Source organism: Acinonyx jubatus, chromosome C1 (genome assembly GCF_027475565.1).
Source record: "Acinonyx jubatus isolate Ajub_Pintada_27869175 chromosome C1, VMU_Ajub_asm_v1.0, whole genome shotgun sequence".
Lineage (NCBI taxonomy): Eukaryota > Metazoa > Chordata > Mammalia > Carnivora > Felidae > Acinonyx > Acinonyx jubatus.
Genome location: NC_069381.1, coordinates 21577897 through 21603089, shown reverse-complemented (window position 1 = coordinate 21603089; position 25193 = coordinate 21577897). Strand labels below are relative to the sequence as shown.

At 36.5% G+C, this 25193-nt stretch overlaps 1 protein-coding gene across 24 annotated transcripts in view; it reads right to left on the bottom strand.

The window, feature by feature from the left end:
- The window catches only part of EPB41 (erythrocyte membrane protein band 4.1), a 199626-nt gene that overhangs the window by 38851 nt on the left and 135582 nt on the right, over window positions 1–25193 (bottom strand). For 5 of the 24 annotated variants that reach the window (XM_053210140.1, XM_053210132.1, XM_053210125.1 and 2 more), the window contains 8 exons: window positions 25088–25185; window positions 22341–22513; window positions 12486–12691; window positions 8719–8775; window positions 8507–8548; window positions 7469–7531; window positions 2859–3035; window positions 1061–1111 (listed from right to left, as the gene is read on the bottom strand). In XM_053210140.1, the coding sequence (XP_053066115.1) occupies window positions 1061–1111; window positions 2859–3035; window positions 7469–7531; window positions 8507–8548; window positions 8719–8775; window positions 12486–12691; window positions 22341–22513; window positions 25088–25185 (867 nt within the window). Of the gene's footprint in view, window positions 1–441; window positions 680–1060; window positions 1112–2858; window positions 3036–7468; window positions 7532–8506; window positions 8549–8718; window positions 8776–12485; window positions 12692–22340; window positions 22514–25087; window positions 25186–25193 lie in introns of those variants that run through there. The other 19 variants (XM_053210122.1, XM_027059874.2, XM_053210129.1 and 16 more) reach the window with 15 other exon arrangements.

The following is a 25193-nucleotide window of genomic DNA, read 5'->3' as shown; positions in this document are numbered from 1 at the left end:
GGCTTCAAGGATACTCATAGGAATTTTGGGTCATTTTGCATTATTTTAGTGCTGCCAGTTTTTCTTAGATCAATTGGGCAAAGCCAATAATGAAGCATTCTTTTCGCCATCAGAAAAGTTACTTTTATTACAAATAGAATGGCAGAATATAAAAAGTTATCCTCATACCTCTTCACACAGACTTAAAAAGCTCTAACAGTTCATTCAACGTGGCGATTAGCTTTTGCTCAAAGCAATAAAAATCTTAATCCCATACATTTTAAAGATTGCAAAAGAAAAACAAAAGTATAAAAGTTTATATGTGCCTCCAAGGTCTACCAAAAACAAATAACCCCCCCCCCAAATCTCAACAACTGTAAACTCCCTCCCCCTCTTGCAGAATCATGATTAAAAATAACAGTGATAACAATCATCGTGAAGGTTTATACATCACATTAAGCAAGTACTTTTGACACTTTTAAGGTAAGTTGTCTTTTCCAACTGTCCAATTAAGAAGTTTTCTCCCCCCCACAATTTCTGTGCTCTGCCATCTACTCAAGACAGATATTATCTATGAAAGAAAAAACTTGGCTCTAAGCTCTCTCAGTTGGGCCAGTCTTCTCTGGTCAGTTTGGAATTTCGACACAGGTTCTTTGCACACCCCTAAGTGATATGTATCAGGGAGAAAGTAGCTGGGGGACTGGTCAGCAAAAAAGAAAAAAGGAAAAGAAAGGATGCAAAATTATAATGATTTTCCAAAGAAAATAAAGAGGGAGAAGAAAGACAACATAAAAAGAATAGGGTACAATTAAATTCATTTTCTCTCCGAATACATATTTACATCTTCATGCAGCTTTTCAACCAGCCATGCGCCGAAATAAGCAAATTGAAAGCTGCAAAAGCTGCAGCCGTGGAAATGTTATGTGTTAGGTCAAACGGCAGTGGGGGTGTGAATTTACTAGTAGAGCCAAAAGAAAAAAAATTACTCAGCAACTGCTGTTCAGTTCTGGGGATTATCTGCTTAGTGCCATGACAAGAGCAAATTCGGACTAAGAAGCACAAGTCATAACAGCAGCTTTACCTCTGGCCCACCAACCTTTCTTTCCGAGGGAAGGACAGAGATTTTCTTCACCTGGTCATACACAAATTACATAAAATTCAGTAGCCTTGCAATGCAACAACAATGCTGCCAAAGACGGAAGAGGTATCCCCAGAGAACAGAAATATCGCCCTAATTATTAAAGAAAAAGTAAGATATGCCAGAAAGTGGAGTTATCCTATATAAAAGGTTATCATAGTACAGTTCTTATTTATTCTGTTATTCCTTTAGAGGAGTAATATACATAAGAGCTAAAGTGGCTCAAATACTCCCCACTAATCTAACTTATAACAAGTCCTTTCTTTAAATCCACAGAATGAATCCATTTCCAACCAGCCCTGAGGTGATTTCTGGAGGGTTTTATTAAGATATAAGATGCTTTCTGGAAATGGAGACTGATTCAAATTTACCAAACTTAATCCAAGAGAGTAGTAAGTTACTTTTTTGAAGTAATTGAGCATCTTTTATTATTTCCACAGAGTCAAAAAGAAAACTTCTAGAAAATATGCAGTTATGGTTTACAGAGAGGGTTAACCAGGCATGATAGCAACAAGACATTTCTCCTGGTATCTAGGTTTGTAGAAAGCAGAGTCATTGTCTTAGTTCAGGGTACATTATCTAGATTTAGGATACAAAACGGATGTCCATTTATATCAGGGAATGGAGGCAGAGAGGACAATGAATAAGGACAACGGCATCCTGTCACCCCCAGTAACCAGCTACCCATATTCGGGAATTCTCCAGTCTTGGTGAATTGTTAGCCAATTCCAATCGCATTTTGAAAAATATAAAAAGTACCCTTCGTGAGACAATTTTTATCATCTTCTCCAGTTCCAGAAACTAGACAAACGTGGATAGTTTACCATGAATTCTGAATATAAAAACAAGGTTTTTTTTTTTTAAAGGTATTAAGACATCACTACCTTTAACTAGAATTGCTACTGCTTTTGGCAAAAAGCAAGCATATAATTTTAAAAATCATCATAACCACTCATTAAGTCATTGTGACTATTTATATAAATATTAACCTGAATAGGCTAAAGATTAAGTAGAGAATTTTTAAATACATGCTTAAGGTAACTTTTAAGATATTCCATTTCACAGATTTATTTAGTCAAGTGTAGGATTTCTAAGATAGGTAATGACAACAATAACACAAAAAGAACAGCCTCCCAAAGGTGTCTCTGACTTCTTCTACTTGTGATTATCTTATAAAACAATGTGTTAAAAGTTTGATGTGACTCATAAAGATAAAATAAATCATCAACGGTTTTTCTAAAATTGAAATACAATCACTAATATGTGGTATTCTGCATTCTCTGGCTTAGGGGCCTCCTTGGTTCATTATATAATTGTGGTCAACCATTCCAGACATTTTTAAGTTGTGCAAATGTTCAAATAAAGTTTTAAAAAAATGTTTATCCTGTTCCAATTTTGACCTTACTAAATTTAGTAAACTCTCTGGTCCTTGGAGGCACAGTTTGAACATAAAGTTCCACTGGCTTATGGTCAATTTGTAAACACACACTAGCCAGAAGGAGAGAGTTCTCAAGAGTCTGATCATCTAATGGTAGTTCTAATGGCTCCTATAATTCCACTGGGTAGCCCACAGGACTTAAAAAACAAGTGTTTGATTATGCATGCCTTAAAGCTGCAATGAACTGGTAAAGAATCAAAACCAAATTTCAGCTCTAAACTTACTTTCAGATACAGAACATTAATACACAAAAACATTTATTTCATTCATTCTCACAAGTGGTCACATGGACAAAGTACTCACTCCTTCTCCTGTGGGAAGCTGCCCATTGATGTTAAGTGTTCGGAATGGGGAGTGAGTGGATAAGCGTTTATCCCATTCACTAGGCCGTGGTTCTGGTACAGATTCCATAAAGTTCTTTTTCAGCTCACTGATGCTGGCATGATGTTTTTTTATCTCTTCTTGACTTTTGTCTAAATCCTATAGTTGAAAGGACAAAGATGCAAAACAATAAATACTCAAGAGAAAAAGAACACATCAAAGGAAGCCCATCAGACTGCGGGCACTGGTAGAAAACACACCACATCCAGGGCAGATGTTATGAATCCATAAATTGCATTCAAATTTTAAATATGCAACATGGTATATTGGCTTGCCTTTTTTTTTTTTAATGAGGTGCTTTTCTTGGAAGCAGTAAAGCATCATAACCCACAGCTTTTAGCAGTTATGTAACCCATGGACCTCACTCCTTAATTTTACAATTTTTCTTCCCATTATGACACAGTGTTTGATCTCCAACTCCTCATCCCAAGAAGGTAATCTCACAGCTCAATTAGTCTCAGCTTGATAGGAACTGATTGAGGCTCAGCTTAGGCAGGATGGAGATAGCAATAAATAAGAAGCAACTAGTTAAACAAAGGACATAATAGAAGACGCAACTGCCACCATTGGCTGCTTTGCTTTGGTGAGTTGCAAACATATAGCATCCCTCTATTTCTACCTGGAGATCGTTTTGCTTCCCTTTTACTAGGTGGCTATTGCTGGTTTTCATAAACAAGAAAAGCCCTTTCTTGTTGTAAGAATTTATTACTTGAATTCCTGGCTCAAGCCTCGAGAGCAAATTGTTACTGCCTCTGAAAAATCACTTGGGTATGTAATATAATGACTTTTTTTCTTTACCAATACTATTCACACAAACTAAAAGTTTTATGCCTTCCAGCTTCTGAGAGCTTTACTTCATCTCTTAGTATAATTCAAAGTAGGGACCTTCTTCCAGTAATTTTCAACAGATTGGAAGTGATTTAACAAGAATTCATCAAATACCTTATATATCTCCTTGACAATTTAAAATATCTCAACTGTTCCAACAGAATTGAATACTGGACAACTAGGTTCAAGCTCTTAAATGGGATATTCCAGAGACAAAAGATCAAAACTAAGGTTAATAAAGCTAGAAATAATATTCAGGTTTATGTAACAGGAGGCATATAAAATTTCCAAAAGGTAGACTTGGCAAGAAAAAAAAATGAGAAATACTACTTGGAAGACAAAAACTCAAATGTTTTTTGCCCAACATACTTCTCCAAAAAAAGTCAGGAGATCTATGCTTGAGATCAAAATATGTGGGAGCCTGTCACTTGATGACTGCTAAAAATTCTGTGTTTATTATATATCACAGCAGCTCTGTATCCAAGAAAAGCATAATATTAAATATATCTTTTAATATGCTCTGTGAATTTGGGGACTAGTTGTTCCTTTTTTGGGAAAAAAAAAGCTGGAACTCATTTAAATAAAAATTTGTTTGAATAATTTTTCTGGAGCAATGTATGTTTCACCTAAATAAATTTTTTTCAAAGGCAACGTCCAAGGGAAAATAGCATAGGAGAAAGAACTGGCGAGGCACACGACATAATTTTGATTCTGGAGATATATATTCAGAAAATTCCTTTAAGTCTATACTTTTAATTTTTGCAACACTAAACCATCTATATTTGCTTTGAGATCAAAGAGAAAACTAACCCAAAAAGGGCAATCCTGTAGCTTCCCCATAAAAGTACCTCTTGCTTGTTGGGATGAAATGAGTATAGCCCACGAATATGGGCTTTACCATGGGGAAACAACAGTGTGCACTTTTATTCTACCTGAAAGCAAGAAAAGCATGTTTACTAGCTAAAGAAAAGCATGAACAAGCTTGGTCAAAGACTCAGTAATAGGCTGAGCAACTGAGACCCACAAGGCATGTAAGGCCCTGTGACCCAGCTCCTAACTGGAAATTACATCTGCTTGGTTGAAGAACAATTGAACACATCTGGGAGAGTTACAAGTATGAATGGAGGAAAACAAAAACGAGTGAGAGATGCTATGGTAAAACTGTAACTCTCCAGGCTAGCCTCTTAATATGAGAGTGGGGATTTGTTGTTCTTCTTGCCTAGCTTTGGATTGGCTTGGAACCTGAGAAAATAAATGTTGCAATAAAATCAGCAGCTTCTGAAGGAGCTTTCTCCATCCTTCTTAGCTGGCTCTGTTAGAAACCTGTGGGGGCACAGAGTAAAATTAAGATCTCAAAGGGACCTGTTCCAAATAGAATTTGTCATAGACACTTGCTACAGGTTCTCTCTGGGAGATGGAGGAGGAGGCGGTAGATCTAAAAATGAACTCGACCTTATTTGGCCAGAACAAAGCATTAGCGGGGGTGGGGGAGGAGTAGGGGGAAGAGAGATGCTTTAGGAAAAAAAAAAAAAAAAAACCCTGCTAGAGTGACAGATAACTTGGGAGAACCTCCTTGGCGGGTTGGGGGAGATGAAAAAACTTTTTACCATAAACTAGAGAATGATGGTTAGCCAAATTACTTGGGCTGTTTTTAGGCTAGACACTTTTTGATGCTTATCATCTTATAATTTTAGCAGCAGCCAAACCAAACCATTAAATATAAAATGTTCTCAACAAGTAGTTAGTAGCTTTAATTTTCAAACACACACTTATTTAGAAATCCCCTCTTGTGGCTGTCAGTGAAATGCTGGGGGAAAAAAACACACCACACACAGAGATTCTGTGAGTCTCAGAAGCCATAACACACCTCATTGAACAAATGACAAATATATGATTGGCACTGCAGGTTCCAGTCAAGAGGAAGCACTAAAGACAGACCCGTGAAGGAAAAGGCATGTTTGAGATTGGGAGAGGTTACCTTGCCAAGAACAAGGACATCAACTGACATATGCCATTCTTCCTAATCTCAGAAGCAGAACCGTTTAGGTCTAGTTTCAGTGATGGGCTAAAGCAAAGAGATCTAGTTGCCAAACATCCATGAGATTTAAAAATCTCATGTTACATGAGGTAAATGTATGTAAAAACGCTTGGTATTGTGCGCATCACGCAGTACGTGATTACTGAAGGCTGGCCATAATTTTTATTATTTATATTAAAGTACCTTATACATACATAGCTAGCACTCAAAAATACATGTTTTGACAAAAAATAAGACAAGGTTAAGTAACTATTAGAAGCCATTATATTAAACCAGAGATCGATCTAAAAAAGCTTCTCCAAATTTCCAGTTTAATAATATTTACCACATTTCATATATATTCATCTTTCAGGTCTCAGCTAATATGTTTTCTTTTCAGAGAGAACCTCCCCATCTATCTTATTCAGAGTAGATCTCCTTCCTTAGCACAGCATACAGTTTATTTTCTTCACAGCTTCTGTAACAACTTGAAGTCATTTTATCTCTATTTGTTTACTTGTGTATTGTTTCTCTCCTCCCTACTTCCACACATTGTTAAGCTTCTTGAAGGCAGGGACCAACTTCCTTTATCATCTTCCAATATATTTATATTTCCTTCAAATTGAGGTTCAATCCCCAACGTCAGAGCTATACTCATTTCTTTTGACTCTGTCTTGAGCAAAATTGTAAGATAATCTGGTCAACTATAAGAGTCTTTGTGATGTGTAAACTAATGTTACACCTCAGTTTTTTTCTACACATTATTATTGTTCCTCACTTTTTCCATGTTCCTACACATTATCCATGTTCCTCACTTTTTCCTCAGAGTTCCTCTGATCTTCTAATTAGTTTTATATTTCCCTATCTAATGTGGAGGCCCAAACTAGGTAAGTTTACTAACATAAGTCTGGTAAAAATCTCATCACTGTTGAATGTAATGAGAAAATGACCTTACAATTCCTATAGTACACAGTATGTTGCTATCTCTATATGGAAAAAGTATAGTTTAATAGAAATGGATAGACCCTTAACTCAAATCCTAGCTTTACCAATTTATTAGCTTTGTGACCACAGGGAAATTAATTTCTCTAAGCCTTAGTGTTCTTATCTTTAAAATAATAATCTTATGCCCACAGACCTGTTTTGGTAATTAAACTACCATATACCATAGTAACTACTTATTAAATACCAGGTCCCCTCCTTCCTTCCTATATCTTTTTCTTTTCCCTGACTTTCCTGCCATTTTCTGGTATCCCCAATATTTTAAGTCCATTTTGAATTGTGATCATTTTCCTATTTTTCCACATTCTCTCAGTTCAGAAGATGAAAAAAATTGTTAAAAATTTGATGCTTGGGACATATGGGAGTTTATACTCTTGGAAAATTCAAGGAACTTCTAACAGCGATGTAGACTTTTCTACAAGTGGGTAAAACAATGGAACCGCAAGAGGCAGAGGTAGTCCCAATCATATATTTTTTAGAGAAGTATGACAGATGGAAACTAAAAAGAGTCAGAAGGAGAGATGGTTGCATATCTTCATGTTTACCAACATGCAAAAGCATTTAAACCTAAAATTCTTTCATGCAATGGCATGCAAAACCAAACACAGCATAAAGAAAGGAAATCAGCGAAGAATGCAGAAGGCTACAGGCAACCAACTGAAATAAGCTTCAAGTTCATACAAACCTCCAACATTAAATTGCTATGTCTGATATAAATGTTTTCACCATCTAGTCTCTCTCTCTTTTTCTGTGAAAATGAAAGAGGGAAAAACAGAAAAGCATAAAAAATTAAAATGTTGTTCTTGCGGGAAAAAACTGCAAACTGGCAAACCAAAAAAATATTTAAAATTAAATGTCCACAGCGAAGCATATGCCAACATGAAATGGTCACAAAACTACAAGGACACACACAGAACACATTACCACTAGAAAACGGATGACCCTGTCCATGAATGATGGAAGAATATGATGGTGTTATTTAAATAGACAGTGCTCCTAGCTTCATTGGCTTCTTACATAATAAGCTGTTTTATGTTCATTTTTTAAATTGAGCTGTTTGAGGGGTATCTTAAAATACATGACTTTAAGAAGCTTTGAAGTTCCATGGCACAGAGAAATACTTTAAAACATTATTTACCTTTTTTGGACATATTTCATACTTAGTAATACCACAGTATGTATTCCTCTAACACCTCTCATAAGAAATTCTAAGGGCACTTTATACATGACTAGTCAATATTCCATTCCGTACGAACTGATATATCCAACTCTATACTTGGGAAGAAAAGACACAGAGCAGCAAAACACATAGCTAATAACAATACCAGGAGGTGCTGCTATGATGATTTCCATAGTAAATATGCATCAAATATTGTCAGTGATTCTAAGAATATGGTGCCAACTGTGAAATACTTCTTATAACGTTTAAAGGACGGGTTTGGTCTTTAGTAATTGTCTCATTGTGTTTAAAAAGATATTTTCCTACTGGAAAGTTTATTTTAATGAAAAATTTCAACAAATAGTATAGAGTAATAATTTGGTATACATATGTAGGTGAATATATGCAAATACATTTACATACACAAATATATATCTACTATTTGTAAGTAACTTCTGATTAAGAGAAATCAATGAAAAGAATGGATCACTGTCTTTTTAATGCACTGTAGAAGTCAGCATGGGTGATGGTAATGTAGTTTTGTGAAAGTGAAAAATGGCTGACCTTCCTCATTCTTATCAGATCTTCCGTTTTTTCTGCAAGCTTCTGTTTTGCCATTATTAAAAAAAAAAAAAAAAGAAAAATGATAAAATATTGGCCCACTGAAGTTTGTTTGAACCTTTATTTCATAGTATTTTTTTTAAGGAAAGGGAGTTGGGGGGAAGAAAAAATTGAGGAGGGAGGAGAAAAGGAACAAGTGGCCTGTTGGCACAAACCTGTGTTTGGTCACCATTTGAGGTAGGTACTGTGACCTCGATGTGGGTTTTTTCCACCTACATTTAAGAAATAAAGTGGTAAAAACATTTTAGGTTAGTAGGTGTCTATGAATCGCATTATTTACAAATAAGCCGCATCTTTAAGCTGGTTGCAAAATAAGCTGATATGTAATCAACATGATGCAGTCTTCTGGGGGTGTTACAGGGAAGGACATTACTCTCAATAGTAGTCTATTAGTTCACCATCATATTTTCAAGGCTGAAAAAGTAATATGGACAGCCAAATGATCATAAAAGAAAATTAAGATAATTATTCTGTTGATGAAGAAAACATTTTTATACTTATTTACAAAAAAGTATTTATACAAAGAATAATTTGTGCTTAAATACGGCAAGTGGCTTTTTTTTTGCTTCTTTTTATGATCTAGAAGTATTTTAACATTCAAAAACAAATTTACAAATGAAGATATCAAGGTATGACATACATGACAGAAACAAAAAGAAAATCTTTACAGTTAAAGCACACATATAATAAACCACATATGACACAAAGCAGGTAAATACAAAAAAATTTGTTAGTCGATCAATATATTTAAGGAGGCAGTTTCACCCTTGAGTTTATTAGATAACAAAACATCAAAATAAACTCAATCCAAATTGTTACTGATGCATGCAATTACTTCCAAGGCTGATTTATAAATAAGCACACAGAGGGCTCAGCTGCAACATTCAGCGCTCTGTAATCTCCTCTCCAGGGAGCCAGAGCCCATGTGTTTGCTGGATGGACAAGATTCATCCTTTGTAATAGGAAGAGAATAACTAAGTCCTCCTGTCTACCTTTGAAATACCTTTAGTAATAGTCATTTTATATACCCCAAATGGAGTAAGTATAAATTTAAAAAACCCAGACTATTAAGAGGAAGTATTTTAGAGTGGGCAATGCCTAAAGCAGTAGATATTTCAAAATTAGAAAACTTTTTATTAAGGGTCAAATCAATCACTTTGTATCATTAACTTCTTTACAGAACCTCACCAATCTGTGGTTTTGACACACGCTTTTTGATCACACTTGGCAGCATTACCTTGGAGTACAATGTCATTGTGATATTTTCCCTAGGACAGAGGGTAGACCAGAGAACACCAACCTTTGTGACACTGTCAAGTCGTAAGCACATCCAGCTACAGTACTTCTAACTACCAGGATAACTGACAATTTGGGTCATTTCTACTATGAGTCCCATCATATTTGTTGTGTGGTCATTAGCAAGTTATTAAACCTCTCTGAGTTTGTTTTTTATTGATAAAGTGGAGATAATACCTCCATAGAGTTGTAAATGTTTAGCAAATGATAATTTTAAGTTATTTTGTAAAGCTTAAATTACTTGTTTCAATGAATAATGATTTTTTTGCTTTGGGTCCTTAGCAATCCAACAGCAAGAAACTGAGAACCTCTACTTCAGTCTAAGAGTGGAGGCCAAATAACAAAGGTGGCTATACCCCTTGGGAGAATATTAAATGAGATAAAAGTGTACATAGGGAGAAGTACTATTCCACACCAATAGGTCTTGTCAAATGACTCAAGATGCCAAAAAGTTACCTCCATCTGGCACCAAATTCATGTTAGATAAAGAAATTTATAGAGTCACAAGGTTATTTTATTACTACGATTGCTTTATATAATAACTATGGCTTCAGGTAAATTTCATAATTATTTTCTATTACTATGATAAAATCAACTTAGAGCCACCCTTAATTCTGTCACCACTATTACAGTAATGGAAGTTTATTAGAGATGGTTTTCAGTCTGATCTCTACACAAGTATCTCAAAACATATATGTATACAGAATTAACTGGCAAGAAAATCACCTAGTGGCACTTAAAATGGGAAGCATATACCAGGAAGTGATGTTGCCACTCTGCCAAGGTCCCAAGAGCAAAGGGAACCTATTTTTGAAGATACATGTGTCTAATTTATAGGCTAAAGAACAAGTAAGTTAGCAGAACACCAAAGGAATCTTAACCACTCAAAAGGATTCCTTTGCCAACTCCAGTAATCCAACACTTCCCAGTTGGTATAACAAATGGAGGGATAGTCAAAAGCGCCAGATGAGATATCCTAACAGTAAAAACTGAGGTAGTCTAGGGGTGCCTGGGTGGCTCCATTGGTTAAGCATCCAATTCTTGGTTTCAGCTCAGGTCATGATCTCACAGTTTGTGAGTTCAAGCCCCACATCGGGTCCTCTGACAGTGTGGAGCCTGCTTTGGATTCTCTCTCTCTCCCTCTCTCTCTCTGTTCCTCCCCTACTTCTGCTCTCTCTCTCTCAAAATAAATAAATAAACTTAAAAAAAAAACCCTGAGGTAGTCTAATGTTAAAATGGCACTGTTGATACTGAACCTGACGGCCAATGTCATGCACATTTGGCTAGGTAAAAAAATGCAACTATCCACCATTCACTCAATTTTTTTCTCTCTCTGGACTCAAGTTAGTCTCAGAGGACAGTAAAAATGGCATGTCATGTTGAACAGTTGTTTTTGTTTTTTAATACGGTCAAAACAGAGCCAGATTGTCCAATGCTCCACAGATAAACTAGATATTGAACTGACTCCAAAAGAACAGGGTTAATCCATCTGCCAAGGTGAAAGCACTTAACTAAGGTAAGTGCTTACATTTCTTAATAAATATAAAATGTAATTTTTCTTACAAAAACTGCCTCTCGGAGGGGTTGTGGGAGGGGGGATGGGCAAAATGGGTAAGGAGCATTAAGGAAATCTACCCCTGAAATCATTGTTGCACTATATGCTAACTAACTTGGATGTAAATTTTAAAAACTGCCTTTATTAACTCCTGTGGTCAATAGTGATACTTGTATTTATGTCAATAAATCTGAACACCTCAACTCCATCACTGCTTAAATGTGTTTAAAAAGCTTACCAACACATAAAAGATCAGTCCATTTACAGTTAGTACTGGGAAATCTGCTAATTGGTGATTTTTAAACAAGATCAGTGACTGTGAGTACAATCAACTCAGAACTGTAAGCAACTCAGTGGCATAACCTCTCCTACATAAGAATCTTCCCCTTTTTGTAAGCAATTTGATTTGAACAACCATATAGATATGCTTTAGGCAATACTAGGATATTCTCTGGGTATGTTGCACACATATTCCTCTTAGGGAATCAAGTTATATTTTAATCCTATTAGAGGATACTCTTTATTTATTTATTTTTTTAAATTTACATCCAATTTAGTTAGAATATAGTCCAATAATGATTTCAGGAGTAGATTCCAGTGATTCATCCCCTATGTATGACACCCAGTGTTCATCCCAACAAGTGTCCTCCCTTCCCCTTTTAGCCTCCCCCCTCCCCACCCCTCCAGCAAACCTCAATTTGTCCTAGCAGAACTTACTCTTAAAAAAGAATGTGAAGATTCTTTCTGGATGAGTAAAAATTATTTTTAAAAGCAGATGATCACAGTGCTGATGTGCTTTCTAGATGCGTTTTGTTGTTTTGTTTTGTTTTAGATATAAGTTAGGTGTAGGTAGGTCACCTGAAACTTCTCGGATGGCTTAGTTTTCATGACATCATTCTATGAAAATATTTTACAGGTTCATGGGAAATACTTTTTTCCAGAAAGAGTAAAGAAGAAATCACTTTGTTAGAATTGTACAAGAATCGGTGCTTTGAAAACCTTCCTGGTCAAGGAGTTAATCCGTCTGAATCAGAAAGTGAATGAGCTGGATATTTGGGACTTATGACATACCTTCCACACTTCTGTGGGCTCCGGCTCAGCTTGCTCCGGTGGCTCTTCTTCCTTTTTCACTTCGAACTGCACTGTTTCCTTCTGTGCTTTAGAGACCACTGTTTTTTTGACAGATGCATCTGGAACACTGCCTTCTGTGACCTGACTCTGAGCAATGGCTGGTGCAGAAGTGGGCCGAGGACTTCTGTCTGAATCAACAGCCGCTGCTATGTGAGAAAGGAAAAAGGAAAGAATCAGTGAAGGCAAGAGTCATGTACTACTTCAAAGTCACCAGGTAAAATAATTGTGAATCGAGGACACAGTGTCCAGTGGGCTATCATACAGAAGGTATAAAATAAATCATCAGTGCTCTGCCGGGTAACTGATGGCAATAAAAAAGCAAAAACAGAAAAGCTAAACTGTGCTATCGTGGCCCATAAGGGGGTATCAAAATAAGAAAATTAAAAACTCTTTTTGTTAAAAAGTTAGCAAGATTGTTTAACCTTGTTAAGCAAAGGGTTAATTAAGTCTGATTCCTTTCATGAAGACTTTTTGAAATAAAGATCCATTTATTTAGGGGTGCCTGGGTGTCTCAGTTGGTTAAGTGTCCGACTTCAGCTCAGGTCATGATCTCAAGGCTTGTGAGTTCAAGCCCTGCGTTGGGCTCTGTGCTGACAGCTCTGAAGCTGGAACCTACTTCGGATTCTGTGTGTGTCTCTCTCTCTGCCCCTCCCCAACTCACGCTCTGTCTCACTCTCTCTCAAAAATAAATACACATTCAAAAAAAAAAAAAAAGAAATGTCTTTTAAAAGATACATTTATTTACAAGTGATTTTAGAAACCTAAAATACATATTCCAAGAAAGAAGGATCAAGTCTGGTTTCTTCTGTAAATCCTGCTTGGAATGCATACAAAATAACTTGATAAATTGATCTTCTGGTAAGACATGCACACTTTTTGATGCTTGTTTAAGGGCAAATCTTTGAACCAGACACTTTCCTTTTTAATAAGTCACTTGATTAAAATAGTATGAATTCAAAACCTTTGGCCTTTAGTCCTTAAAAAAATAAAAATCAACCTTTTGAGTTCTGTCCTACCCTCTCTCAGAATCTTACCAATTTGTATTATAGTTTCTCTTCTCTAATATATCCAGGGCAGTGGTTCTCAACCAGGGGTGATTTTGTCCCCCAGAGAATATTTGGGAACATCTGGAGACATTTTTGATTGTCACAACTGGGGAGAGAGGTAGTAGGGAGTCCCTGGTAGTGTGTACAGGCCAAGGTTGCTGAGGGTAAGAAACCTTGACTTAGGGAAAAGGTTATATATAGACTCTTTTAGAGAGTATATGCAATACAGGCTTATGACAAAAGCTTGAGCTTTCCAGAGTTAATAGTTGTTCTGGTTTGGACCATTAGTATCTAAGTTTCCGATCACTTACTTCAAAAACAACTACATATACTCTTTTTATGATTTTTTATCTTCATTCTTTCAGGGACTAAAAGAAAACCTATACACACACTTTGTAGTAAACCTCATTTATCTGGCAGTGTCTAGGAATGAAGTGTGTTTCCACAGGATTTAATATTTCGGATGACAGATCATTATCCTTTATGTACTGAGACTTTTGAATTTTAATTATTTTGCATGAAATCCTTACAATTAAAAACATTTTTTTAATGTTCATTCACCCTTGAGAGAAAGAGTGCGTGCATGCATGTGCACGTGTACACACACACACACACACACACACACACACACACCCCACAAGTGGGGGAGGGGCAGAGAGAGAGGGAGACAGGGGATATGAAGCAGACTGCGCTGACAGCAGAGAGCCTGAAATGGGACTCAAACTCTCGAACCGTGAGATCATGACCTGAGCCAGAGTCAAACACCTGACTGAGCTACCAAGGTGCTCCAGAAATACTTACAATTTTTATTGTACACTTTCTTCTGCTTTCTTAAACTGAATATACTGAATTTATCGTGATAAACTTAGATTGATAGGCAGTATATATTAGCCAAAACACAGGAATTCCATGAATCAGAACAGATAAAAAATTGGAATTCACAACTACCTTACACATACAACACCAAGAAAAAAAATGCTTGTTACCCTGTAATGATCTCCAGTGAAAGAAATCATTCCTCAGATAATACGTAGGAAAAACAGTAGAAATGTAAGAATCATCTGTCTTCCTTCCAGTGAAAACTCTGTGGCCTCTTTCAAGTCCTTGCTACTCATGGGTGCTCTAAACTACTCAATGCAAGAATGGCAGATGGCAGACCAAATCTAACAACACAGGGGAATGTGACAAAATATTTTGCTCACAGTTGTGTTAAACTATCATTATACATGTGTATTCACACCTCCTCTCAAAGAATTAATTCAACTCTGCCTGGCATCATAGAAACATAGCCCATGCTTTCACCATGTGTTATTTTGCCACTTGCATTTGGTTTTAATCCAATACTAATACTGCAGAGCCAAATGATTTATGTCTTCAGTATTCCTAGCCCTGGCAATCTGTACCGTCTATGGAAAAGTAGGTATAAGTGTGGAAACTGGCAGTTAGAAACAGAGGCATAAAGTTTCATCATTTGTAAAATGTGGAAGATATTAACTCTATAGGACAGTTACAGAAGGCATACTCAACGGACATAAAAAATACTTTAAAAATGCTAAATATCAATAACTTTTAATGTCATATCTCTAAGTCCTTATATTTCTTTGTCATGGGTTAATATTTCAACAGTATGTAGGGCAAAAATTAATTATGCACACACTGATAGGAAATTCAAGTGGAAGATATCACCTGGGAGCCCTGGAGAGAGGCAAATTTCTTTCCTTTACTCAATAAGAAGGCTACAGGGGCACCTGGGTGGCTCAGTCGGTTAAAGTGTCTGACTTTGGCTCAGGTCACAAGCTCATGGTTCATGAGTTTGAGCCCCACATCGGGCTCTGTGCTGACAGCTCAGAGCCTGCTGGCTGCTTCAGATTCTGTGTCTGCCTCTCTCTCTGCCCCTCCCCCGCTCAGGCTGTCTCTCAATAAACAAACAAACAAACAAACATTTTTTAAAAGGCTACAAAGTATGGATTGCAACTGAGAATCATGGTAGTGACTCTGGTTGTTTTTTTTTTTAAACATCTTTATTGAGATACACTTCACATACCATATAATTCATCCATTCAGTTGTACAATCCAATACTTTTTACTATATCTACATTATTGGGGGTAGTGATTACTTTTTAAGATGTTTTGGCTCTTCAGTTTTGTGAATTCATTTGTTAGCTATTTTAAGATTTAGGTGCATATATAGAGAACACTTAACTTTAAAAATTCAATTACTTCCCATTTCTGAATGTCTAGACAAAGAAGAGTGTTGTGATAATCTTATGGACCCATTAATTCTAGTATTATATTGTTCTTGTTTAAAAACAACAGAAACTTAGGGGCAGTTATATATTAGAATAGTGAAAAGTAAAACTCAAAACTATCATATTGAATAAAAGGAAACTTAAATTTTAGATCTAGCTCTGTTACTTACACAATTTCTGTTAGTATGGTATAGGCACAATAGGTATGGAGTGGATCAGTGGTTTCATTATCAGAGGGCCCACATAAATCAGCTGCAGATCTTGAAAAACAAAAAAATGCAGCTGGGGGCACATGGGTGGCTCAGTTGCTTAAGCGTCAGACTCTTGATTTTGGCTCAAGTCATGATCTTGCGGTCTGTGGGACTTAGCTGTGTGATCAACGTGGAGCCTGCTTGGGATTCTCTCTCTCCCCCTCTGTCTGCCTCTCCCCCTGCGCGAGCGTGCGCGCACGCACACACACACGCGCACACACTCTTTCTCTCTCTATCTCAAAATAGATGAACATTAACAAAACCCAAACAAACAGTTGATGCTCAAGTCCACCACAGACAGATGAGGGATCTCAAAGTAAGGCCTGGGCACGTGTTTTGCTTTAAAGCTCTAAAGATGATACCGGTGTACCCCCTGGCAAGAATCACTGCAACCACGACCCACTGAATGGATGAACTACCTAGTTAAACGACCCTAGCAAGTTATAACCTTTTCTGTGCCCAGTTTCCTCATGATTAAACCAAGAATTCCTAAATGCTTCTTGTTCATTAGGTTGTTGGTACTAATTAGGATATATGGAAATGGTTTGAAAAGCAAAAGGTGGAACAAAAATATAAGCTGAATGCCTTGTTATCATTATTAGCTATCCTTATGACTTACTATTCTAACGTATAAACTGGGATCTGAACCAATTTTAGCTCTTCAGCTGGTGAAGCAGATGCTCTGAACACCAGATATAACAGAAAAGGGAGCGTTCATTCATATCATTAGAGTGAGGTCCCTTATAAAACAATTCTTGTAAAAGTTTCCATCTCCAGCTTAGAGGCATATATATACATATATATGGAGGGGTCTAACAGGGAAAATCTCTCTCTCAAGATTCCTAGAAGGATCTAGGAAAAAGAGGGAAAATTAGTTTCCATAGACCTGTTTCTAATTCTTGTACTGAGAAGACAGCACACAGAGAAAAAAAAAGACATTTGGAAACAAAACTAAAAAAAATTGTCTTATTTGGTTTATATGTAATTCAGAGGCTTAAAAGATACTACCATATGTAAAATATTTAGAACAGTGTCTGGAACATACTAAGCACTCAATGATTATTACTATTTTTTATTCTCTTTCTTCTAAAAAAAAAAAAAAAAGCTGTCACGGTGAAGAGTAAAAACATGGGTCTGGGAGAACAGTCCTAGACTCTACTAATTTCGTTGCTATGTGACCTTAGGCAAGTCACTTAAATTCTAAGGTTAGGTTGAAAGAAATAATGAACAGCAAAGGGTATCCATTTCAAGAAATTAAAAACAACCGCTCAATAAGATAGAAAGAAAATAATGAAGATATTAACTGGCATAAATTAAATTAGAATATTTATAGTATAAAAAAAACCTAAAAGTTAGTTTTTTGAAAAGATTTAGGAGGCCAGCATAAACTTGATACTAAAACCTGACAATATCACGAAAAAAGAAAATGACAGGCTTCTCTTACAAAAATAGTCACAAAAAATTCTAAAATAATATAGTAAGAAAAACATAATCAAATTGCATTTACTCGAAGAATGTAAAGTTGGTTTAATGACTGAAAATTAATCAGTGTAATCTACCACTTAATACAGAGAGGGAGAAAAATCATATTATTACAGCTGACCCTTGAACAACACAGGTGTTAGAGACACCAACCCCTCCATGCAGTTAAAAATCTGTATATAACTTTTAATTCCCCCAAAACTTAATTACTATAGTCTACCGTTGACTGGAAGCCTTACTGATAACACAGCTGATTAACACATATTTTATATGTTACAAATATTATATATTGTATTCTTACAATAAAGTAAGCTAGAGAAAAGAATATTATTAAGATAATCGTGAGGATGAGAAAATACATTGATAGCACTATGTTATATTTATCAAAAAAATCTGCCTGTAGGTAGACCCATGCAGTTCAAAATCAAGTTTTTCAAAGGTCAAATGTACATTAACCAATGAATTAAAAGTCACCATTTGTTTATGATAAAAACTCTCAGGAAACTAGGAATAAAAGAAAACTTCCTTATCAGATAACGGGTAGCTAACAAGCCCTAGAACAAACATCATACTTAATTATGAAATACTGATGCTTTCTCCCTGAGATTGGGAGTGAGACATGGATAAAGAACTCCTATAAACTAGTAAGACAGACAACACAATAAAAATATGAGCAAAAAATTTGAACAGGCACTCCAGAAACGATGATATACAAATGACCTATATAAGCTATGAAAAGGTATTTAACTTCATTAGTCATCAGGATTTGAGTGAAGGTTTGAAAAATAAAACAACAACAATACTTTTCTCCCAAGTGGAAAAAATTAAAGAGAGGGACAACAGTTGTAATAGGATATTCTAATGCACTTAAAACATCAAATAGAAAGTAGAGCATAAAATTCTGCTCACATTCAACTCAACAGGAAAAATTAACAATCTTATTTTCAACATTCATTTATTAAGCACTTACAATGTAACAAGAATTGTGGTAATTATCAAGACCAGTCATCTTGATGATTTAAGATGTAGTTGTGCATCTTAAAAAAAAATTCTCAGGATGTAAAGATACAAAGAAAGCATCATGGGATATATGAAGGTAAAAAGGGACTGACCAGAAAATGTACAGGATTCTATTCTAAGTTTGTACTTAGGATACACGTACTTTGGAGAATCTACTTTTTAGGCTCGCTTCTATAAAATTAGGTGGCTGGAATAAATTATTTCCAAAAATTGTTTCCCAGTCCCAAAACTCTGTGATACTAATGGTCAGGCCACCAAAGCCATCTTCCTTTAGAATTGTCTTACATGCTTTAGTTTTGGAAACTCAACCAGTACTACAGCATTTTGAAGACATAGTTTTTGAGAGTTACCCCCCTAAAAACATAGAGTATAATTTAATAAGAACTAGCTAATGTTAGTCAATAGAGACATCAAGATTTTTTAAAGTCTTGAACTGTGACGTCTCTATAGCTAGAAAAAAAACAGAGACAGGATGTGATTTCTAAAAGTAACATAAATCTCTCTGTAAGTAAAGCTTTCTAAATTGTTCAAGATACCAAAACTCATGAATACTTGAATCTTTGGTTATTTTTGCTATTACAAAGAGAGGATACATCAGACATAGTATCTAAACAACGAAGAATTTCTATTTGGTGGAAAAAGCCATGGGATACGGTATCAGACAAACATAGGTTTTTGTCCTAGCTTTGCAACTTACTATCTGTGAGACACTGAACGAGTCACTTAAACTTTCCAACCTCAGTGTTTTCACTGAAAATTAGGGATAAAAACAAACAAACAAAAATAATAGCTCCCCAAATTCAAGGTAAACTGGAGGTAGGATACTTTACTCGACAAAGAAGGAGATGCCTGATGGTGTTATATAAATATGGCAGACATAAGGATTGAGTGATCATATTTAAAACTTAACATGCCTAAAACAGAAGTTTTGATTTTCCATATCCCCAACTGTGCTTCTCTCTCAGACTTTCCCATTGTACTAAATGATCAAACCTAGGAATAAATCTTGATTTTCTTTTCCTTGCCATTTCCAACACTTAATTTATCAGTAATTCTGTCAGGCCTACCTCCAAAATGTATCTCTGACCGCTTTTCCCCTTCTTCATTGCCAATACTTAAGCCCCAGCTGTCATCATCTCTCACCCAGATCCTGCAACAGGCTTCACCATGCTTCTGCTTTACTGCCCCTTCGATGGAGCATTCACCCAGCAGTCAAAATGGTCTTTTAAAAATGGAAAATCAGATCACATCATGCCCTCTAATAGCTTTCTATTGTAACTAAAATAAAATCTAAACTCTTTAATGGCCTATAAGGCCTTAGACAATCTGGCCCCTTCCACTTACTTCTCTGACCTCATTATTTTTTTTCTAAAGTAGGGTCCACACCCAGCACCGAGCCCAACTCATGACCCTGAGGTAAGACCTGACCCCGAGGGACACCTGGGTGGCTCAGTCAGTTAAGCATCAACTCTCACAGTTTGTGGCTTCGAGCCCCATGTGGGGCTCTACGCTGACAGTGTGCAGCCTGCTTGGGATTCTCTATCTCCCTCTCTCTCTGCCCCTCCCGCCACATGCATATGAGCATGCTCACTCTCTCTCTCACAAAATAAATTAAAAAAAAAAAAAAAAAAAAAAGACTTGACCCTGAGATCAAAACCTTGATCCCTGAGATCAGACCTGAGCTGAGATCAAGAGTTGGACGCTTAACTGACTGAGCCGCCCAGGCACCCCTGACCTTACTTACTGTTTTTACTCCTTTCCCTTCCATTTACTAGGATCTAGACCTGTGCTGTCTAATATGGGAGCCACTAGCCACATATGGCTATTTAAATGTAAACTGAATTAAAATTCAGTTCCTTAGTAACTTAGCCACATTTCAAGTTCACAATTGGCCATATGTGGCCATAGGTTACTAAACTGGACATCACCAAACAGATTTCCATCGGTACACAAAGTTCTATGAGACAGCACTGATCTAGACCCATGCCAAGCTCATTCCTACCTGCAGATCTTTGTACTTGTTACTCCCTCTTTGAGAATGTTCTTCCCCTGGGTTTTGGGATGGAGGGCTCCTTCTCATAATTCAGGTCTCAGTTCAAATGAAGCTCCTCAGAGTAACCTTCTAAATTTACATTTAGATACAAACCACTCAATCTCAAACAGCCTTCCAGTGTCTCCCATCCTCAGGCATTCTTTATCCCATCACTCTCTTTTATTTTTATTTTCTTCATAGCACTTATCACTATCTGACACTGTTTTATCTTTGTTTCTACCCAGAGAATGTAAGCCGTGTGAGGGCAGAGACCATGTTTGTATGTTCACAGCTTTATCTCCATTGACTAGAACAATACCTGACACATAGGAAATGTAAAATAAGTTACTGAACAAAGGAATAAGTGAGTAAGTATCTGAAAGAACATGGGTTTTGGAGTCAAACCAGTATGTACCCCAATCCACTTATTAGCTATCCTATCTTAAGAAAAGTTATTTAATTTTTGAGCCAGATTCCAAATGTTGCCATGATGACTGAAGAAGACAAAGCCTGCAATCTGCCTTGTTCTGTTACTATTAAAATGGCCCCTTCAAACTCAGGACAGTAGAGAAACATCAGAAAGAAAGAAGTATGACTTGCACTGTGGAAGCATAAAAGTTCTGCTTGGGTCATCTCTTTTCCAAGTGTGACACTCTTAAACTGAGCAAGGTGTCTCTGATATATGTTCCCATCGTGCAATAAATCAAAATATGGCAGCATAATTTTGGATGATATAAAACAAAGTAATAATGCTGCGGCCAGAAAATTAACAATATCTTAATGATACCTAATATTTTGTGGTCACTTATTAAGTGCCAGCCATTGTGCTAAGCACCATATATACATCATCTGATTTATTCTTCATGAAAACTCTTTGAGGTACAATTATATTATTGTCATGCCCATTTTATAAATGGGAAACCCAAGGCATGGAGATTAAGTAACTTGACCCAGAAGATAGATCATAAATGCAGGGGTTGAGCTTGGAACCAGGGCTATCTGATTCCAGAACCCAAACCTTTAACTTCTGTAACATGCACCTTGCTTTTACAGCAGATATCATAGAGCTGGGTCTTGGTGAGTCCTTAATAAATATAATCTATAATACTCTATTTTGGTTATTGCCTTCTGAAATTTTTATTAGCCACATACTGAATATAACTTATTACTTTATTTCAGTAATACTCTCAATCCTTGAGACTAAGAAAAATTCAGAAAGATCTTCTGTTTTATATACAATCATGAAACTTATCTATTTCCTGTTTAAACAAAATTTAGAGACTCCAATAACACAACTGCTCTTTCTATCTCTAACTGCCACATGACAAATGATCTAAACTTTTTACATGACCGCTCTAGTGAGTGAGATGCTTTTCCTCTTTCCTACTTGAAAAAATAACTATTTCAAAACATTCAAGAGGGTTTTAGTTCAGTATACTACATTAGGTGTTCACTCGGTGGTAAATATTCTGAATCCTAATTCTAATGGTGTTTATCCACTACTACCTAGCAGTGGAACCTTGATCTAGTTACTACTCTCTCTGAACTATGGTTCTACTTTTCTTAAGATGAGCCCACTGAAACAGACAATTAGTAAGATCCATTTCACTTACCACTGAGATTCTTTCATTTGGCTCCCTTACAGACAACTGTACTTCTTTTATCTCTCCCTAGTGAGTTAGGATCACAGGAAATCATTAATATTCAATACCAACCTCCATCAAGGCTCCGGGATGCCCGTTTGCTTGCTGTACGCTCAAAGTGTGGAGCAGGCCTGTCAATCAGAGCACTAGCTTGCCTGGTCTGAGCCTGAGTCCGGCCACTGTATCGAAATTTGGATCCCAGGGCAAGAAATTTGCTTTTAGGAATGGTGTCTGTAGATGTCAGTCTAGAGAGGGAGAAAAACATAATTATACATATTATTCCTCTCTAATGAGACTGTGAGATTAAAGAAATCATGAATTAATCTCATAGTTTCCTTACAGTTACTAAGACGGAGTTCTAATCAAGCAATCATTATTTTAATTCTACATCATTTCTCAAAGCAACATGTATAATTTAATTGAGGCCTATATTAATAATATCATCATATATCCCTATAGATAGGGCTTTATGGTTTTCAAAATGCTTTTATAGCACTGTAATATTTTCACCACTTTACAGATACAAGAAACTGAACTTTCAAAAAAGAAGTTACTGTTTTAAGATCACATAGCTATTAAGAGGTTGGGCAGCAACGGGGTCCAAGCCCAGAGTACTTTTTCCATTTTATTAAAATAATAATTTTGTCAGGGTACCTGGGTGGCTCAGTTGGTTAAGCATCTGACTCGACTTGGGCTCAGTTCATGATCTCATGGTTCATGGGTTTGAGCCCCGCATCAGTGCAAAGCCTGCTTGGGATGCTCTCTCTCCGCTTCTCTGCCCCTCCCCTCCTCAATAAATAAATACACTTTAAAAACTGTTGAAAAATACAAAATAATAATTTTGTCAAAGGCACTCCGAACTCAGTTAGTGCCTATGAACCCATTAAATAGGTTATTTGGCGCATTTAACATAGTTAGGAACCCCATCTTCTTTCTACGTTATACCCCTATAATCTCTTTTGCCAGGACATTTACTACACTGAACTGAAACAATCTATTTATGTGGTGGTCTCCACTACAAGGCTCTGGGCTCTCTATGGGTAAAGGAGAAAGACTATGATTTATTTACCTTTGTGTTTTCACTCCTGGCATAGTGCCTGGCATGAATTTGCCACTCAATAAATGTTTGCTGAATAAATACATAAATTGTTATATCAAATACTACCAAAAAGAGAGTACTTCTTCCCTTTGGGATAGTTTATTTTAATTCAGCAAATATTTACTTCCTTTTGTTTGCTGAGGCATCACATATTAATATATTCTCTTATTTTGATAAAACAGATCTAAATATGCTGTCCTACAAGTAAACACTTTGGCTCTAGCTGAAGTCTATACCATAAATATGAAACATTCAAAAAACTCCTTTTCACCCTTACCCTTTTTAAAAACTCTATTTTCTTGGTTTGATTTTAAAGAAGAGGATGATAAGAACATAGGGAAATATTTCAATGCCAATAATTAAAATTCCTTAATTGGTTATGAAGTGCATCTTTATGTTTATCCTGCACTGAGAATTAAAATGTTCTTTTCCCTGATGTTTCTTCCTGTCCAGTGTGCTATGGTGCTAAGGATGATATGAACATACAAATAGAAGTAGAAGATATCATGGTCATCTCTCTTAAAAGCCATTCATAAAGAGCCAGCTGATATAAAATCTGGGATTTGCTTCAAAATACTCTGGAAGGGAGTGGGAAGGAATGGGTAGGGGGGATATAGATGAAACAAGAATGGCCTTGAGGTGATAATATTTAGGCTGGGTGATAGATCCAAAGGTAGGTACAAGGGCAGTTCATTATACCACTTTCTTTACTATGTATGCAGTTTCACATAATAACATTTTCTTTAAAAGGCAAAGGGACAAAACTAGCTGGCTCTCCTTTCTTTCTTTCTTTCTTTCTTTCTTTTTGTAAGTTTATTTATTTATTTTTGAGACACACAGGGTGAGAGGGGGAGAAGGGGAGCGGGGAAGGGCAGAGAGAGAGAGTGAGTGAAAGAATCCCGTGCTGATAGCACACAGAACCTGACTCGGGGCTCAGTCTCACAAATTGTGAGATCATGACCGGAGCCAAAATCCAGAGTCAGATGTTTAACCGACTGAGCCACCCAGGCACCCCTAGCTGACTCTCCTTTCAATGCAGGTAAATACTTGTCTAAGGTCTATCTTCTCTGCTAGGCTGTTCCCTCAGGACAGGGACTAGAACTATCTTGTGGTATATTCTCAATGCCTACTACAGTGCCTATACAAAGGGTAAGCACACAGAAAATGTTTGGTAAATGACTACAAGGGGTTAATGATGTAGCCTCTTGAAGAGTAGAGCAGATTAAACTTTCTCCCATCTTCTGATTATCTGGTACAACTGGGCTTTAAAGATGGTTCTCTGTACTTCTTTTCTGGGGTTGATTAGAGCCAAGATAATGATCAGCTTCCTACCTTTCACCTTCTAATAGAACAGCCCCACAGAAAGTAGTTAAGCATTGCTTAAAGAAATTCCATGTGGAGGTAGGTCAGGGTACTTCTTCCTGACAGACTGAATTTAGTTTGCTCCAGTTAAGATGATCACAGAGCCCCTAATAAATACAGATTCCTTTTTCTCACTTCTTTTCTCCTTCCATCATACACAGAAAGGTGCTTTGGGAATGTTGAGGCATGTTTTTCAACCCAAGGGAAGAGAAGTGGATTTATTTTGTCTCGCTTAAGATGATCTCACCTGAGCTAAATAAAAGAATGCCAGACATACAAAGAAGGGAATTTCAATAGCAGGTTTAAAATAGAAACATGCATAACTTATCCTTGAAAAATACTTAAGTGAGAACAATACCTGAAAAATGTGTGATGCTCTACACAGACTTTCCATAATTTCTTAGCTGCTCGGTAACTGGGAAGTTTGAATCCAATGGTACTTTCATATTGCTCTTGCTATAAAA